Genomic DNA, 18,518 nt, shown 5'->3' with positions numbered 1-18,518 from the left:
CACCCGAAGAAATTGTTTCCCGATGTAATATCTAAACAGTTCTGTGGCCTACGACCAAATGCCCATGTTCCAGCCAATGGCTCAGCTGTACAGCAAATGTGAAAAACGAGTTTACAAACCGCATATACAAAGACAAATATTTATTTTTGTGCCTCCATTCTGGTGGGCTTGTAGAGACCCCTACCAATAAACCGTGAAAGTCGAACAAAAAGAGAAAAAGGCAGAGCAAGTCGATAATTCTTATATGCACTTATCACGACGAGCCCCAGTGGCCTCGTACACCGTGCAGCAGAGGCCGGCTACGACAGCTGGACTGTCCAGCTGAATTAAGTCACCGAGGGGAGGCAGGGCTCTGCACATGTAACACTACCATGACACATTCCTGGAAATTTGTACGCGCACTCACTACGTGTAAAATGTACAGCCTAATGTGAAAACTCGAGTTCAAAAAACTGTAACCATGTACAACTCTTGGCCTGCAAAAAAGTAGAGGCATTTATCGGGAGTCGCGCCACGTATATGAACATTGCAAACATTTCTTTCCCTCTCGGGGGAAACACAAGGACTAGTGCTTCGCACGGGGTAAGCGGTGGTAAGCCCTGAGGCATCTACTGGCCTGACGCTTACAAAAGACACGTCCCAACAAACTGCTTGAAAGGGCACTAGCAGAGTGGCACTTTTTTTTTTCACTTCACAACTGCGGAACTCTCGAGTGGAGATGTCCCCTTTGTTCATCAATACTGAGGCTAAACACACGCACTGTAATAATCAGACAGCATCTGCAGCAAGGAGAACAACTTGAGCAGACCTTTGTAAAACTATGCACGGTGCCGTCATTCGCAGTCATGTGCAAAAAGAAAATGAACACTGTAGACAATGTACTTAAAGATGCGATTCATACCCATGAACGAGAATGCTGACGAGCATACTTCCTCACACAATAACATTTTCCTGCTTCGTAGGGCAGTAAAAGGGGCGAAAGAGTTCAGGAGGTACTAAAAGTACGCATGTCACTTGTTTTACTCATTAAAAAGAAAAAAAAAGTGAGACAGGTGACACTACTTGACGCACATTGTTACTAAACACAAAATAAGCATCCCTCAGAAGTTACAAACATGCGTGTGAGCGGGCAGGTGTAGTCGAAAGATAAATAATACGGTTATCTAAAAATAAGCCACTGAAAAATTAGCAAAAGCACAGCGAAAACGATGAAGCAGATATAAAGTACGCTGTACAGTGCAGACACTGAACAACGTGCAAGCGCTAGTAGAAATCCTGTTTGTTGGTACGCGCACCAAAAAAAGAGACCAAGTTTTGCAGGATTAGTAGCCTTTGACCCCAGCCAGCCATGACAGAGCATTACATAAGAAGCAGGCTAACTACCCTTTCCCTCCAAAGAAATAAAGCATTTCGTACTAATTTTCTTCACCCCAATTCCGATTAACGTTGCAGTTTATTTTCCTGTTCTGCACTTGTGCCCTTATTAGTCTGTGGCTGAGATCTCACTGCTGGTAGTTCAGAGCAGGCACTAGTACGAAGGGCAGCTACGGTTCAGAAAGCAGTCGCAGCAGAGAATGCGTACTTTCAAAAAAAGAAAGGCTCAGCCCTGAACCAGTAGATTAGTGAAAAAGGGTAACCCTGTGCCCTTGAGAAAACCACACTCTTCACGCAAATCACTCACATTACGCAACCCTGCCTGCACACTTCACAGGCTCGTCCCCTCACAATTACACTGATGCACATAAAATGTTATGCTGGTCTTGACACGCAAGCGCCCCTTCCAACGCGATTTGTAGCGCAATCAAGTGTACTGCGTGTGACATGCTGCACAATCTACAATCGAGACAAGCCAGGAAAAGGCCATAGTGATAGGCATGGCCTCTCTTATCTTCGTCCTCACTCGATTTACTGAAATCGGTAAAATAAGCGATGGAAGATAATACAAGGGAACATCTAAAACGTTGCACACCACAAAAGAAAAATACAAAGAGAAGGCATCGAGTTGCGAAATCGCTATGTACAGTACATGCACTACACTGCGATCCCGGTCCCGCAAAACACTGCCCAGAGGTTCACACCGTAAAAAGGGTGACGGGGCACGTAGGCAACAAGCTCGGCGCGAGTCTTGTGCACCAGAAAACTCGTCGGTCGCAGCGTAGCCGACACACAAAGAGGCAGCAGACCCGTGGGGTCCGAGAGGTGTGCGTAAACGAGTGCGCAAACGAAAACACCGGCAGCGGCAGCAGCGGGGTTTACTAATGTTCAGGGGTCTCCTCAGTGGGCAGGCCCCTCGGGGCTGGTCAGTTGAGCAACTCGACCGAGACGAACTGCTTGAGGCGCTCGAGGTACTGGCCGTACAGCTCGACGTCGTTGTGGCCGGCGCCTTCGACCCAGAGGGGTTCGACAGCACGGGGGCAGCGCTCGTACATGGCCAGCCCGTGCGAGAAGTCGATCACCTCGTCCTCGGTGCCGTGGATGACGAGCACGGGCGACGACACCTTCGAGATCTTGTCGATGCTGGGGAACGCGTCGAAGAACCAGGTTCTCTTGGTGTTGGGAAAGGCGACGCGCATGCCGGACATGAGCGGCGAGTGCAGGATCACGGCGCCGACCTCGTAGCGGGAGGCCAGGTCCACGGTGGGCACGGTCCCGATGCTCTGACCGTAGAGGATGATGTTCTCGGGGCTGATGCCGTAGCGGGTGCGCAGCGCCTGCCAGGCGGCATCGATGTCGGCGTACAGGTTCTTCTCGGACGGCTTTCCCGTGCTGACGCCGTAGCCGGAGTAGTCGTAGCTGAATATGTTGCAGTTGATGCGCGAGCCGAGGCCCAAGTAGAAGCTGCTCATCTGTCCCAGGTCGATGGCGTTTCCGTGGCTGAAGAGCACGGTAAAGCGGGCCGCGGCCGAGCAGCGCACGAACATGCAGGCCAGCCGGTTGCCCCTGGAGGTGCGCGAGTAGAACACCTCTATCGCCTCGAGCTCCCGCTGCGAGTACTGCCACTCGGCCCGCTCGCTGAGGCTCAGCGTGAACTTGGACCCCGTCTCGTCCGGCACCAGCGAGTACGTCGGCTCCGGCGGCAGGAACGCCAGCTTGGCCGCGATCCGCGCTGGGAAGGGCGGGCAGCAGAACAGGCAGCACAGCTCGCTCAGCGACAGGCCGTTCATTTCGCGCGGCATGGGGCCCTGGCGCGTGGGGCTACGCTCGCATCCCGGCCCTCGGAGCGCCGATCAGAAAAGGGGTACGCAAAGATGACAGTTCGTCGTCCTCCCACCACAGCGATCCTTGTGCTCCCACCATTCACGAGGTGACGTCATGGGGAGCCGCCGTGCCGCCGTCTTGCGTCAACCTACAGGAACAATAACAGTGTTGTTCACCTCTCGCCCCCTCCTGATGCGGCGTCTTTTTCTTATCTTCGCGCCTAAAAGGTCCGCGCAACTGCCTTCGCTAAGCGTGTACACCTTTCTACTGTATGCCCGCTTACTCTAATTGGATAGTTTTGGCAAAAAGTACCACCAAAATGAAGACAATATATGCATACTCTTACCAAAACATGGGACCGAGGAAAACAAACGTCACAAAACACAAGAGCCCCCAGGCGCCACCTATGCACTGCGATTAGGGGCCATTCCGAGTAAGCACTGAAAGTGCCTGCCCATCGGCATCGGTTGTCGTAACGGTGGGGCTGTTGTTTAGTGTTTATTTCCGTGATCAAGCTGTAATGGCTTCAAGGCGCAGCGGCATTCCCTCTCTATTTTGTGACTGCACTCACACGACCATGAACACTAAAGTCGCTGCAGTAAAACGACTTACTAAAAGCGCGCACAACTTAGCCGCGTGAGATGGCGCGGGTGCTCGCCTGACCTACTTTTGCCTGTGTCAAAACAGAACAAGAGTGCGAAGGACAGCCACTTCTGACCAACGGAGCCCGACCGTACACCACTTGGGTTCTACCTTCGCCCGGTGCAGCCCAGCGGCACAACTTCAGTCGCCCGAGCGCACGGATGGGTTGCTGCGAGTTCACTAAAACGCATCGCCGAAATTCTGGCTGCTTTTTTACTGCGTCCCAGATTACTGCTGGGACCTCAAGTGGAGGATGAGAGCTCAAGGAACAAACGACTAGCGTAGCTTCGCGTCACCTGTGCGCATATATGGAGTCGTACCGACAGAAACGGAGAGACGCTTTCAAGTTGCTTTCAGGTTTGACTCAAGTCTCAAATTTCTCTTAATTTTAAGCGATTGTTGTGCATGCATGCGGTGGGCATGTTTCCCTGGCTGTTGTGCATAACTAAGTCACTAGACTCACCTGTAACCACCACTCGGTAATTCGAGCGCTACCGGCGCCTGTTTTAAAATTGGTTGTCTAGCGTTCCGCCCGGACGGAACAATACGGAATGCGAAAGTTCCGACCACACGGAAACTGCAGCTGTCACTAATGTTCCATTCAACGAAAACGTAACTTTTCGTGAGAACGGTCTTTCTTGATTTTTACCCAACCGGCAAAACTGCTTCCACTCACTGACTATATCCAGGGTCACTGTTAATTATTATTCACTATTAACAATTACAGATGATTGGACTCCGTGAGGACTGAACGCCAAGCTGCTCCAAGCAGTCTTTCTTGATATTTACCCAACCAGCCAAACTGCTTCCGCACACCGACTAGCCAGAATTAATTATTAATCACGATTAATAGTTGGAGATCATCAAACTAACATTAGTTCCGTTCAGATGAAACTCCAAGCCGCTACCCAACGCCCGCTTCACAATACGCAGCGAGAGCAGTCTGCCTTGATTTTTACCCAACCAGCCAAACTGCTTCCGCTTGCTGACTAGCCAGAGTCATTGTTGATTATTAATCAATATTAATAACTATAGATGATCGGAAGTAACTCTGGTGATGGCTACGTTGCCCTTGGCTTCAGTGAGTGGTAGTGGTGCGGCCGGTCGAGTGCAAATCGGGACCAACTGCTTGATCCGTGTCAATTGTAAAGTGGACGTGAAGTATAGCATTGCGGAGCGCCAGCCACAACCACAAAACCAAGAAAAGTGTGGGAAGAATCGAACCGAGGACCGTAATGTCCAAAAGCCGAGGCACCACCTCTACACCAAATCCCAGCACTACAAGTGACGTCTAATCAGCTGGTTTTCCTTTTTGTATTGACAGAACTCTACACATTTCACGTTGGTTCTGCCTGGACGAAACTTTAGCATATTTTAGTTTTCTGTCTGGACGGAATGCTAGACGCAGCCTTTAAAATTTCGTAGTGGTCGCGGCTTCGATTTCCGGCCGCGGCGGCCGCTTTTCTGATGGAGGCGAAAAGCAATAACGCCTGTGTGTACGAGATTTCGGCGCACGTTAAAGATCCCCAGGTGATCAAAATTAATCCGGAGCCCTCCACTACGGTTCCCCTTGTCGCCTGCGCTGCATCGGTGCATTAAACCCTACAATCAATCGATTAAAATTTCGTAGTTAACACCCACGCACGCACAGAAAAGCAACATACATACTTCTGGAGTGAATAGAAGTAATTATGCATTGCCAATCGCGCATTAAGCACTTGTGACTATCTGAATTATGGGAGCAATACTATGTTTCTCCTAGTGACCGTAAAATACTGAGCTAGCGCCCCCCAGGTCAGGACAATTCATGAAATTTTGGAAACGGGGCCGTCGTTCGGAACTGCCCCGGAATTCAAAAAATGCGGCGCAAAATCGTTTACCCCCTCCACCCCAAAAAAGAAAACATAATGCAGTACATTGAAGAATGCAATCGTGAATCCCCTCCTGGCACGACCACTGTTAGCAATATGCACAGTGTTCTCGCCAGCCACACTGTTGGGCCTTCTAGCTGGATAATCTATTCTAACATCATCTGGTCATGATCTGGTCATTACTTGCAATATTGAACTACGTGTACTGCTGGCGTGTTCGGAGGGTAGGGTGTTCTTGGTGGAGTAAAAGGCCTCTGAGAAATCTTCTGGTCACTTCTGGCGTACTTTAATGGCATGGCACACTGTAACACCAAAGCGCTGTTTCCATCACTTGATGTATTGGCTCGACGCAACAAAATTGCCGAGCTGCAAGCTGTGCGCTACTTTAGCGGCTTCTTCAGACAGAAGCCTGTTACACATAGCACGCCATGAGATTTTTTCTTGTTCAGGAAAAGAGCATCATCCTCTTCTACGCTGATCTCTGGCACTCTGTTGCTCAATTTTCGCCGAAGCTTGGCCTTGCCAAGGTTCTGCTGCAGAAGACTCATGTTTTTTGTCCCGCTTGCATATCCTCTTTCAATCTATACCGAAGTGCCCAAATGTCGTGTGCACTTTTTTTTTTTTCCCCTACACAGCGATGCCATTCCACGACTTTAAATTTCTTAATTGTGTACAAATACATGTCACGAACCACTGTGGTGACAAAATCACGAGCACGTTCGGCACTCTCAGACGCCAATAAGAAAATTCCAAGCTTGCGTGAAATTTGTTGAATTGAATTTAGGATTAGTCTAGAGTGCAGCCCGAAGTTCCTGGGTGGTTTCGTTTCGGTTCGGGTCGAGTATGGTTGCAAGGGAGGTGCTTGTTCGGTGGTACTCAATGGCTCGAAATACTCAGATTATGGGTAGGGGGCGCTTGATCGGTATTTTACGGTAAGTGCCTGGCTTTTGCAGCAGAGTATAAAGTTTGACTGCATGGCTGGGCACCATTTTTTAAACCTGCGTGACCAATAGTCACTATACATATTATTCTGCCCACTATCTCTATCCCTCTCTTTTTTTTTTTTTCAGTAAATTTTGTCGGGCTACATACGTTGCACTAAATGATATGTAATATTGCTAAAAACAGCTAATTGAGATGGTTGTTTTCGCTGTTTTGATGAGGTGTTAAAAAAGACTTAAAATTTTGAGTAGACTTAGGAACCATTTTCGTGCCAGCGGGACGCCTTGTGGGTCGCCGTTGGCGCCTTTTCCAGAGGACGCCGCATCAGGATGGTGACCTGGTGCTTACGTTTCCATCGAGCACGGATGCTTCCGTGGTGTCGTGGTTCCAGGAACGGCTGTGCAAGAAGGTTCCACAGATATCCGTCCAGCTCTGTCGCCATGCCCAGATGGGCCAGATCGCCCTGTACTGTTCCCCCGCCGCTGAGCACCTGTGAGTCTTACTGTCTCTTGCAAAGATGGATACTGTAGAATCTTTTATGTCAGCGCTGTTCTATATCATCAAAGCTTCAATTGTGTTTTGTGATTGTTCATCTTGTGACCGCAATAAGTGGGATTTATTGGCTGTGAGCAAGTCTAGCCTGCCGTTGACACAAGGTTTTGAACACTGCAACCTTTTTTAATGTTCACTCCTGTGGAAATTCAAAGCTTCAAGTTAACCAAGTTCATTGTTACTGTAATGCAGTGTGTCTCTGTTGCTGTAGGTTGGTCACACTCCCGTAGTCACGGATGGCCTAAATCTTCCTACCAGTCATGCATGCGCAAAGTATCTTGCATGGCTCAACACTGCCCAACAGGGCAGTGTTGGGCATGTTGCAGTGAAGTTTTTTCTGTTTGAACTTAGGCAGGCTTGCCATACACATGCTGTCTCGTTTAGTTCCTTTGTAAATCTATACCAGTGTGTACGCACTGATAAGCACCCACATACCTAAGTACCAAGGTATAGCTTGCTGCAGCCTCTCAAACATGAAGCTTTGGCTGACTCATGTTCTGATGGCACGTGTGCCAGCTCAACGACAGCTTGACAGATATGCTGCCACTGGAGATTTTGGCAAGGAAACAATCATATGAGGAGCTTTTTCTTTTTTTTTCCAAAATGAGCCAAATCCAGAAACCAAAGCTAAGTCAGACAAACTGTAGTGAAAAGAAAAAGTTGGCAACTTTTTCTTAGAAAACAGGTTGCTACAAAATAGGTCAGCTAACGCCTGGCGAACATGTACGCAGATCGTATTTCGTATAAACAATGAGCCAGATCCTGTTGTGGCACAGATCAAAACGAGCCAAATTCATTTGCCCGGTGCAAGTGGGCTTTTGGTTTGATGTCATATAACCAACATATAACCAACAGCCTCCTTGTGAGTTCCCGCCTGACGGCTCAGACTGTCATGCAGAATAAATAAATGTTAGCGAAACTTGTTGTTTATAGATGTCATGTTTTGTGTTTTTCGGTTTCTTTTTATATGAGGTAATTATTTGGTCTATATATCCTGGCTGTAGTAGGTTTCCTTCAGATAAGCAGTAGACCAATATAGATGAAAATATTTTACAAGAGCCATGGTTTTTTTTTTTTTCCTTTTTTTTCCCCTTTTTCTCTTTTTTTTTTCAAGAGTAATTTTACCTGACAGGGTACTTTGGATGATCTAAGAGCTGAATAGACAAAACACTGAAAAGAAAGCTTGTTGCTGCATTCAGCCAGCTGCTTCTCTGATGATGCTTTGTTCATTACAGGTGCATTCCAGCTATTTTGTAGCCCCAGCTTACATTTATAGAAGTGAAAGTAGCTTAGTGCATACTGTAAAAAAACTACAAAAAACAACCTTATCGTGAACAATGATGAAACAGCAGCTGGCCTCACTGTAGTATGCTACAAAGAACAAATAACAAAATGAGGCTATATGTTCTGTTGTAGGGGCTCGTAGTAGTGTCCTGGGGGTCAGCCACCCTTGTCACTTGAACACAAAGTGAATGTTTGCTTGAGGCTGCTTTTACTCCGGGCTTGCAGGCGCAGCTGTTCCGTAACAACAGGAAAACGAACGATATCCAATGATGATGCAAATGCAATTGAAAGGAAGTTCCTTTTGAAGTATGTTGAAATAGTAACTAGCGCTTACACAGCAACAGGAACAGGCCGCGCAATTTCAATTCAAATTTATGGTTTCACGCGGGGAAATTTGGGCTACAAGGGGTGCAGTAGTGGAGGGATATGGAAGTTGGGCCCACAAGAGCGTTTTAACGTGAGTGAGTAGCTGTACAAATGAAACTTGGGTGTAGACCTTGATGGTTCCCTGCAACTGCTGCAGTGCACCTGTGATGGCAAAATGAACTGTGAAATGACAGCCTGGCTAGGGGAGCTCTGCACAGAACGGCACAACTACATGAATGCGGTCGTAATGTCTCGTTGCGAGTGCACCTGTGGACTCAGCTGCCAGAGCACGTGTGCCTCTGCTGAACGCACACTTGGTGGTACCGAGGCCACTGTAGGGAGGTATGGCTCCATGCCGCATTTGCTTGCGATTTGGTGGGCACGAATGGCAGGGGGGGCGGACACAGCAACCGAGGCAAAGTGTCACGGTGCTGGTCTGATGCAACTGTGAGAAGGCTTCAAAGCTGCTGTTGCGTACCTTGTGTGCAAATGCACAGAAGTTACCCTACTTCTCCCTCACTTTATTGGAGTTACAGCTGCTGCAGCTAGCACTTTGAGGCCTTACTGGCTAAGGAAATGTTTGTTAGTATATAGAAAAAGGGAGCCCTCTTTTTGCGCGGTTGCTTGTTGTCACCGTGATGCTGCCCCTCTGAGCAACCCCTGCGGGGACCTCCCGTGTGCATGTGGTGCAGGCTGCTGCGGGGTGCGGAGGAGCTGCGCATGCGCAAGCGGCTGCGCCCCGAGTGGGGCGGGGGCCACCGGGAGTTCTCGTGTGCCGAGCAGGACTGCTTTGAGGGGGCCGGCCAGCTGAGCGGCCAGGAGCGCCAGCGGGTCATGCTGCACTGGCTGCGCGAGGGCCTCCGGGCCGCGGGGCCCGGGGACCACCCGGGGCCCTCCTCGGGACACCACACACCCTGCCTCGAGGGCCAGTGCCTGGGTAACAAGGGGCTCCCTACTGGGTGGGTGGGGCTTCCGGTCAGCGTGTTTCCAAACGCTTCACTGCACAGTGCCCCGCGTGATGTTTGATGTCACTGTGTGGGCTATTCTATCGAGCTGCTGCTAAGGTGATCCCGCCGTTCCAGCTCTATGGCCTCGAGGTAGAGTTCTGGGTACTTGCACTGACGCCCTGGGTTCGAGCCTCAGCAGGTCTATTTTGATTTTTTATTTCGATTTTTTTTTCTAAACTCAATTCTTTTTTTTTTTTTTTTTGCGGAAGAACTCAATTTTCTATGTTGTTTTTGTTATAAATGATGATTTGATATGTTTTAAGTCGCTTTAGGTTCGGGGCGCAGCCTGTGACGTTCTGTATCACACGAAGACATATGCCACTTGGGGAGCAGTGTTGGGTTACAGAGTGAAGTCGGGCATACTACTTCCTTTTGCTTCATAGCGCAGGAGTTGCACAAAGGGTGGGTGCGTAAACAACTGAAAAAATCTCAAACTGTTGGGCAAATTGGCGCATATTTGGTAAAACTTAGAGCGCGATGCAACAAGGTCGACAGAAAGACGACAAACACAAGCACTTGTGTTTGTCATCTTTCTATCGTCTTTGTTGAATCACACTGTAAGTTTTACGAAACCGTAATAAGCGGTTGTTACTATGTTGTATTAGTATAGGAGGGGAAATATTTAAATACGAAATTCTAGAAACCGTACTGTGTGCACATGCTCAAAATTTCTGAGGAGGGGCCATTTAATGAAGTGGTTTGCTGGCTGTTAACTCTATTTGCCCCCTGGGAACTATAGTGGTCTCCAAAAAACCTTGTTGGCCCCCAGAGAAGTTGGTGAAAATGGACTGTACCTACTGCCGTGGATTAGTGGCTATGGCATTGTGCTGCTGAGCTGAAGGACACAAGTTCAATACCCAGCCGTGGCAGCCGCTTTTCTGATGGAGACAAAAAGCGAAAACACGAAAGCGTGTGTTCAAGATTTCAAGGTGAAAAGAGGCGTGTGTTCGTTTGAGATTTGATGCGAAAGGTGAAAATGTGTGTTCGAGATTCGGCGCACGTTAAAATAAAAATTAATCTGGAGCCGTCCACTACATCATGCCTCATTGTTTGTATAGCATCGGCATGTTAAACCTCATAATCAATCAAAATGGACTGTAAGTGAGGGTAGTCATCACTGTGGCATAAAAATTTATCTGAACTAACTTTGCAAGAGTGAGCACTTTACTGACCGGAGTCTTAAGCAGTGAGACTGTAAGTTATGGATTGAAAAACCTTCAGTGTAAAGAATGTATTATGATAAAAGTAGTACATTTTGAAATCAATGTATACTGTGCTTACGTGTGTTTTTCAATTGATTATTATTGTAATAGTATACAATACTGCAATTTTTTTGCATTATATTTGGCTGCGCTCACTTTATCGTACTAATTATCGATGCAACACCGTTTCTCCTCTTCTATGAGATCTCTGGGCCCTGTACATTCTTTGTACTTGCTATCACATTTGGAGATATAGTTTCAAATGACGTTCCTCACTTTCTTTCTTGAATGCAATTTCCAGTGGACCTAATCGCCTTGAGACAAACGCGCTTTAGTGGGTTGTAGCAGTTAGTAATTTAGTTCAATTGTGCCAGTGCTGAACACGATGCAGAAATTTTAGTGCAGTTGATGTTGTGCTACAGCCTAAACTCGGGTGTTGATCTAGGGAGGTAAAACAGCAGGGTGCCCTGTATGATACATTTTGGAATTATGTGTAATATGATGGATGGAGGGGGGAGTGATGCATAATACGGCCTTCCGAGTGTCCGTGGCCTCCCTTTGTGAGCGACCCCTACTTTTTGCCCTGCGCAGTGGAGTGGTGCCTAGCCGAGGGCCTCCTCAGCCAGCTGGTGGCCCTGCACTCCTGCAAGGACCTGGACTGGCTCAAGCGCCACTGGGTGCTGGCCTTCTTTCGGCGGCAGCCGCTGGGTGAGGAGAGCGTGCACTCGCTCTTTGGTGGGGGAGGCTGGGACACAGCACTCACTCTCCTCCTCCTCCCCTGCTGGTGTGTTGCAGAGCGCATCCGCCACTACTTTGGCGCCAAGGTGGCCATGTACTTTGCCTGGCTGGGACACTACACCTGGGCGCTGGCCCTGCCGGCCCTGGTGGGCCTCCTGGTGGGCCTCTCCTGCGGCGGCTCGCATGGCCAGCAGGTGAGTCACAGTGGACGCATTTGCTGGCAGCAAGGCTGCTGGGCAACATTGGGAACAATCGTCGCTGTGGCCTTTTCACAGTGGCCTGGTGCTCTGAGTGCAGGCGAGTAACTTGTGAGGAATCAGTGTGGTGGGACTGTATTAATGACTGTAATCTTGCTGCACCCTATACTGGTTCTCACGATACTTGAGGCTCTTCAGGTTCATAAACCAGGTTTACAGGGAAAACTCAGTTTTATTGCGCGAGCATTTAAAGGAGAGGCTGGATGAAAATGGTATTTATCCGAAAATAACGAATGCTTGTAGCGAACGAAAACGTGTAGGGTGAAAACGTGTGGCCATGCGAGATCAATACTAAAAAAAAAATGAAGGAAGCTCACGCTAATGTAAAAGACCTGAAGGTAGCGAAGCTGTACACAACCTTCACGACCACCACGAAGGTTTAAGTTCACGATTGAGCCAATTAGCTTCTTCGCTGCTGCAACGACCCTTGCTCCATCATTGTTGCTATTCCTGTGAAGTTCTTTCTTTTTTTTTTTTTTGGAAGTGGTAATCATTGGACTTCACCTTGGAGGGGCGTACGCTATGACGTGTTTTTCTCATTCCGAGCAAGTGTTGCCACGATTGCGGCGAATGCTGGAGGTTCTTTTTTAGCCAGTCTTGGCCAATCCTGGCCAATCTCCCTAAGTAGGTATGCTTGGCTTGACAAACGTGCACCGGGGATGCTGGGTGGTCGCCGCGAGGCATGCACACACGAGCACTCGGCATTGTCCTGGTTTTTTTTTTAACTGCCGCCGGGCAGTTGCCACAAGGCTCGCGCTCGCGTGCGTGCACTCGGCAATGTCTTGGTATTAGTAACTGAGGACACGAAAAATTACAATTTGCTAAACAGCTTCGGTGTCAAAAGAGGGCCTTTTCGATTACTGTAATGCGTACCAAAATATTCTCTATCTTTTCTCAGCATCGAACAATACCTGCATATTTTAAGACGTACAGGTTGTCTATGAAGGTTTTGCAGTGTACATCATGCACCTGTGCATCTGAGCATTTCCCCCGGTGCAGGTGATGCTGTGATAGCTGCTTGCTGTACAAAGTCTTTTAGTGCGCAGCACTTCGATGCCCGGTACCGTGGTGTGTGGCGCTGGTGGCGGCGATGTCTGTGTAACTGAGCAAGCGTCTGGTGAAAGTGTGAGGGGAGGACGGCACGCGCTGCTACGGCGTCATTTCTCTCACTGCCTCCCCTTCACACTTTTGCCATGCGTTGTCGTCGAAGAGCACCCTCCCCCTCACGCTTTTTGTCAGATGCTCCTTCTCTGTTGGCGGCTCATCCGAACAATGTGACATTTGCGCAGGAGGTTCAAACAAGATTTGCAACAACATGTTTGGTTGCGGTGACGCACTGCGAGATAACGGCAGAGTAGGGCGCGCCGCCACGCATTCGCTGATCACGCGATGACTTCCTGAGACGCAGCATTTTCATTCGTTGTTCACCTAGAACTGTTACTGCTTTGTGAAGTGGCTAGAGACACCAGAAAAATGCACACTCTGAATGAATGAACATTTGCTGTGAACAGAGCTGGCATGATGCTTTGGGCATGCAGGAGGGTAGTGTGACAGAAAATGAACACCTGCAAATGGCCCACATTAGTGAAGTAGATGCCATGGTGCTTTAAGCTTTCACTTGCTGTTGCAAAAAAAAAGTGTTTTTTGTTCACCTGTGATCGCCGTGCTTTTGTACAGATGAACACGAAAAAGCAGCACAGTGGAAGGAACTGATATGGAGGGTTAATAGGTCCACTGTCCCATGTGTACCCCTATGAATCTTGAGTTTGCTTCTTTTGTGTGCATGGAAAGAAAAGGTAGTTGAGTGGTTCCCATGCAAAGCATAGCCAACACAGCGCGAAAGCATTGCTTTCCTTAGCATTTTTGAAAAATGCAGAGAGGTGGAGAAAGGGTAGGTTTGCCCGAAAGATGATATCAGCCGGGATATCAGCTCTTTTTCTGCATCCTCTGTGCAATGTGCAGCCAGTCACTTCTGTTGCGTGCTCATACTGTTGCACATTGAAATTAGCTCTGCAGGGGCTGGGGCAGATTACAGAAACTTGCATAAAAAATATGTGCGACTGGAAAGACACTGGTCGGCCATGCTTTCCTTTATCAAAAAGCAGGGGCAGGGTTCGCACAGGTCCTTGAAAACCTTGAAAACCCTTGAATATAGAAGTGTCAATTTCAAGGCCTGGAAAGTCCTGGAATTTTTAAATGGTCCTTGAATACCCTTGATTTTTCTGGAGAGAATCAATGGCCCTGTCTTTTCACAAGAATTTAAAGCGTTTGTCATGGATTTTAGGTGTTAACAAATGTAAAGAAACATTGTAACAATCAAGTTTCAGTGTATTGCGTGAAATTACAAGTTTGGTGGATTTTTATTATTACGAGGCAACACTGGGAGCAGACACTTCTCAATCCAATCCATGTCACGATACAATTCAGTGAAAGCTGGCTTCTGTTCTCTAGCATCTTCCATCTAGTCTGTGGACGTATGCCCATTGCATGTTTGCTGTGCCTCATACACTCCATCTGCGTTTGCTTGTACGTGCAAATGGTAGACAAGTACATAGTTTGTCCTGCCTTGCAGCAACACTTGCTGATTTAATTTCAGCTGGTACTCTTGCTAACAAAGCAGGCGATGCAGGCAACATTAACGAAGTTTTGAAATCAAACTGCCCGAGCAAAAAACCAAGAAAAAAGAAAAACCTCTAAATAACAACCATGAAATAAAAATAAAGCTGGGGGAGCATTCACGGACCCGTTGGCGCCCGTCTAAATGTGCACTAATGTGCTGAGGCATTGTGCAATAAAAAATCGTCTGCATTGTGTTGAAGAAGTTATAAGTAATCCCAGATTAAACATTAGATGGGGACCTTTAAAATATGTTTTCTGGTCCTTGAAAGTCCTTGAAAACCCTTGAATTTTTGCTTTTGAAGCCTGTACGAATCCTGAGGGGTTTCTGCGAGGCCCCAAGCCTAGTACAGTATAGCCCACTTATAGCGAAACCGGTTTTAACAAAATCCCGGCTAAAACGAACGAATCTTCGTTTCCCGTTGCCATTTGTATACATAGATTTTTATGTCCAGATATAATGAAAAGCAGATGTTATGAAATATTTTCCGTTTCCCGATGTGTTCGTTATAAGCGGGCTGGACTGTATCTGCAGCTGTGTCCCCATAGTTTCAGAGTACTCAGAGCGCAAAACATGGTTGCCGCATGTGAGGCAAAGGAAGGACGACAAGGAAGAGAGGAATGCAGGTGCAGGAGGACGCGTGCCTGGTGGGCTTCACCCTGCTGAACATGCTGTGGGCCACCATCTACCTGGAGATGTGGAAGCGGTACTCGGCCGAGCTCTCCTACCAGTGGGGAACCCTGGATGAGCAGAGCGAGCTGCTCGTCGAGCCCAGGCCACAGTTCAGGGTGAGCTACTGTGGCACGCAGGGGCTGACCCCCCCACCAAGATGCCCGCAGGTCGAGATTTGGGTGCATGTTAAAATACCCCCGGGTGGTCTAGATTTGTCCGTGGCAGTCCGCCGTTATGCGTTTCATACTGTTAGTAAATAAATATACAAATTTGAAGCCTTTCTCTGTGGGTGCTGTCTTGAAAGTAATTCTGGGCAACAAGAAGGGCATGTGTTCCCAGTTCAGTTATGTGCACTTGATGTTCTTGTGTTTAGCTTTTGCGACAGGAGTGTGAAAATATTTTTAATGGACCTTTTTCCTGTAGTGATCTGCGCAGGCCTTGTCTCCCGGTTCGCCATTTTCGGCGGTCGCATTGAGCAAAATAAACAAAGGGCGCTCCCTCAGCTTGCTGCTCGTAGAGTGGCTATGCTTTCTAGTGCTGCACGTTTTCGTTTCCTTTTTTTTCAACAGCTCCTGGTGATTTCGTATGTGCACACAAAAAACGCTTACAAAGAGAAGGGGCAAGACGTTTGAGGATAACCATGCTGCGAGCACATGGCTGCCAGTTAGGGAGTAACAAAAATGGAAATAAAGAAAAAGAAATAAAGAAAAATGGTGCTTCAACCAGTTCAGATTAGTCACTGGAATGTGCACCTGCAACTGTGGCATTCATCAGAAAGGAACTGGTAATGGGTAGCTGCGAGAGGGACTGCAGGGCAAGAATATTTTGTGCACGAGTTTTTCGGCAGCGAGACCTTTTGGGGGGGCGTTTCTGACTGCCATTTCTTAGTTTGCTGCGGTGGCCGTTAGGAGGACCGGTACTGGGAAAAGGTCCATTGTGTATGGCAACTTTGGCCATGTGGGAGCCCTTTGGTGGCATAAAAGGATTGGTTGTTGAAATGTGACAATGTATTCATTAAGGCTTGCTGGGTAATCGGCCTGTTGCCAGCGGGGTCATCCCGCCTGTGGGCTCCGAGACTTGCGCTGTCGTGAGCCCTGCTGTGCCCTGCACTTGCAGGGTGAGCCCAGCCGCAGCGCAGTGACGGGGCGCCTGGAGCCCAGTTACCCGAGCTGGAAGCGGCACCTGTTCCGCTACCTGGTCACGCTACCCGTGGTGGCTGGATGCCTCCTGCTTGTCGTGCTGGCAGTCTTCCTCATCTTCCAGCTGCAGGTGACACTCAGCAGCTGCGTCTGCTCTTGCTTGTCCGTGCCTTAGAGGGTGGCTGCTGCTCGTCAAGCATGGGTCGTGGACGTTATAGCGCCTCAGTTGTGACCTTTCTCTGTCCTAAGCAGGGCTCATACTTGTGTGCAAGCAGCCTTTTCCTGGTGATTTTCGTGTGGAAGACGTACAAGCTACTGCCGGGAGCATTTACTTCACGAGGAGGCAGTAATGTGTAAGGTGTGAAATGCAGGAAAGGGATTGCATTAAAGGGTCATGTCAGAAAGAAGGCTCCTCTGATCCTCCCCCATCTCCACCTAACTACCTCTTCTGACACCTATGCAGGCAGTAATGCATTCTACAGAACTGAAAGTAGCTGTGCCCCGTAAGGAAAAAAAATTGAGTTTAGTTGGTGAGAGAGGTTTACTGTGAAAATGAGTGAGAATAGGAAAATGAAGCCTAAAAATAGTTTTGGAGCAGCGCTGTCTGTTTTTACTGGCAGGGATTAAATTCAGTTGTATTAATCATGGGCCCACTGCTGTGGCACTGCTCGTATTATGAATTTGGCTCTGCATTTTGCCCTGTATCATATTTGAATTGCCTGCTAGGTAATAGTTGGGGTATGCTTGCTGTGCAGCGTGAAGCTGTGAAGAAAGCTACTTAATGGTGCCGCCTGTTCAGTCAACTAAAACTATGTCAAAAGGTGTGGCAACCGTGGCACTGCATTCTACATTTTTTTTCTTTTTGAGTCGGGACCAGTGGCAACAGAAAGAGTGATGTGTTTGCTCTTCTGTGCTTTGTGGTGTGCAGCACTGGTGGGATGAATGGCGAGTGCAGAGGCACTTCCTGGGGAACTTCTCTTTCCTGCCTAAGGTGAGTCGGGCAGGCGTTCAGTAATTTTCAAACCCGCTACGGTGGCCCATTGGCTAAGGCACTGTGCTGCTGAGCACGAGTACGCGGGTTTGGTTCCCGGCCGCGGCGGCCGCTTTTCTGATGGAGGCGAAAAGCAAAAACGGCTGTGTGTACGAGATTTTGCCGCACGTTAAAGATCCCCAGGTGGTCAAAATTAATCCGGCGCCCTCCACTACGGCGCGCCTCATCGCCTGCGTTGCGTCGGCGTGTTAAACCCTACAATCAATCAGTAATTTTCAAGCTGAACTCGAATGTAGTATTCCAAGTCAAGTAGTTTAACCCTTTGAGGGTCGAATTTTTTTGAAAAAAACTTTCCCTGGTGGTCAAATTAGTTTATTGCGGATTTGGAATGTACAAAATGTCTAAACTCTAGATTAAATGGTAAAAAATTATCAGGAACAGTATTTTGGGGTCAGCATCACTTAGAACTGAAAAATGTTCAATAGTATTTCAGAGTGTGGTATACCTTGAAACACGGGTCTAGGCACAGTGCCTTATTGCAGTCTGCACGCATAAAGCGCGTGTCCGAAAATGAGCTGTCTTCTTCCGAAGAAAGTCTGTCTTCCGATTCAGACTCGGTGAAAGGAGCAAACTCAGAGTCAGAAGAGTCATCGCGGTCGGTGTCATCAGAACGGGCACTTCGTTGGGCCATATCGCCGCTTTGCCGTGCATCTGAAGAACTCGAAGGCAACCCAGTAAACGAGGAGAGCGAGAATAACTCATGCGCGCCGGTGATAAACAAGCTAATAGGAGCACCAATATAGATAGAAATCAACTTCCGCCGCCCCCGCAACGGAGTCTCCGAGTAGGTTACTTCAGTTCCAAGCAAGGAGGGCAAGAATACCTAGTGAGCGTGGGTAATAAACAAGATAAGAGCAGCGCCAATATAGATCGAAATCAACTTCCGTCGCCCCTGATAGCGAGCGCCGATCAAGTTTCGCGCGCCTCCGATGCGATCACGTGGCGAAACTGAAACCACGAAACGCGTTGACACGTACAGA

General features: G+C 48.3%; 2 protein-coding genes across 2 annotated transcripts in view; one reads left to right on the top strand and one right to left on the bottom strand.

The window, feature by feature from the left end:
- Nucleotides 1–125: 125 nt before the first annotated feature.
- Nucleotides 126–3,671, bottom strand: LOC144169938 (alpha/beta hydrolase domain-containing protein 17C-like). The gene is made up of 2 exons (XM_077699391.1): nucleotides 3,545–3,671; nucleotides 126–3,346 (listed from the first exon to the last, which is right to left on the bottom strand). Exon 2 carries the CDS (start codon nucleotides 3,174–3,176, stop codon nucleotides 2,301–2,303), a length of 876 nt encoding a protein of 291 aa, XP_077555517.1. The 5' UTR covers nucleotides 3,177–3,346; nucleotides 3,545–3,671; the 3' UTR covers nucleotides 126–2,300.
- The window catches only part of Wwk (anoctamin 8 white walker), a 39,405-nt gene continuing 24,504 nt past the window's right edge, over nucleotides 3,618–18,518 (top strand). Inside the window, exons 1-8 of the mRNA XM_077699387.1 lie at nucleotides 3,618–4,197; nucleotides 6,929–7,145; nucleotides 9,548–9,792; nucleotides 11,656–11,772; nucleotides 11,860–11,996; nucleotides 15,303–15,464; nucleotides 16,465–16,617; nucleotides 17,416–17,478. Of these exons, the coding sequence (XP_077555513.1) occupies nucleotides 4,149–4,197; nucleotides 6,929–7,145; nucleotides 9,548–9,792; nucleotides 11,656–11,772; nucleotides 11,860–11,996; nucleotides 15,303–15,464; nucleotides 16,465–16,617; nucleotides 17,416–17,478 (1,143 nt within the window). The 5' untranslated portion in view covers nucleotides 3,618–4,148. The remainder of the gene's footprint in view (nucleotides 4,198–6,928; nucleotides 7,146–9,547; nucleotides 9,793–11,655; nucleotides 11,773–11,859; nucleotides 11,997–15,302; nucleotides 15,465–16,464; nucleotides 16,618–17,415; nucleotides 17,479–18,518) is intronic.

The sequence above is a fragment of the Haemaphysalis longicornis genome, unplaced genomic scaffold, assembly GCF_048455015.1.
Source record: "Haemaphysalis longicornis isolate Haplotype H1 unplaced genomic scaffold, Haemaphysalis longicornis Haplotype H1 scaffold_2, whole genome shotgun sequence".
Classification (NCBI taxonomy): domain Eukaryota; kingdom Metazoa; phylum Arthropoda; class Arachnida; order Ixodida; family Ixodidae; genus Haemaphysalis; species Haemaphysalis longicornis.
The sequence above is the reverse complement of the archived record's forward strand: the minus strand, read 5'-3'. Positions and strand labels throughout refer to the sequence as shown.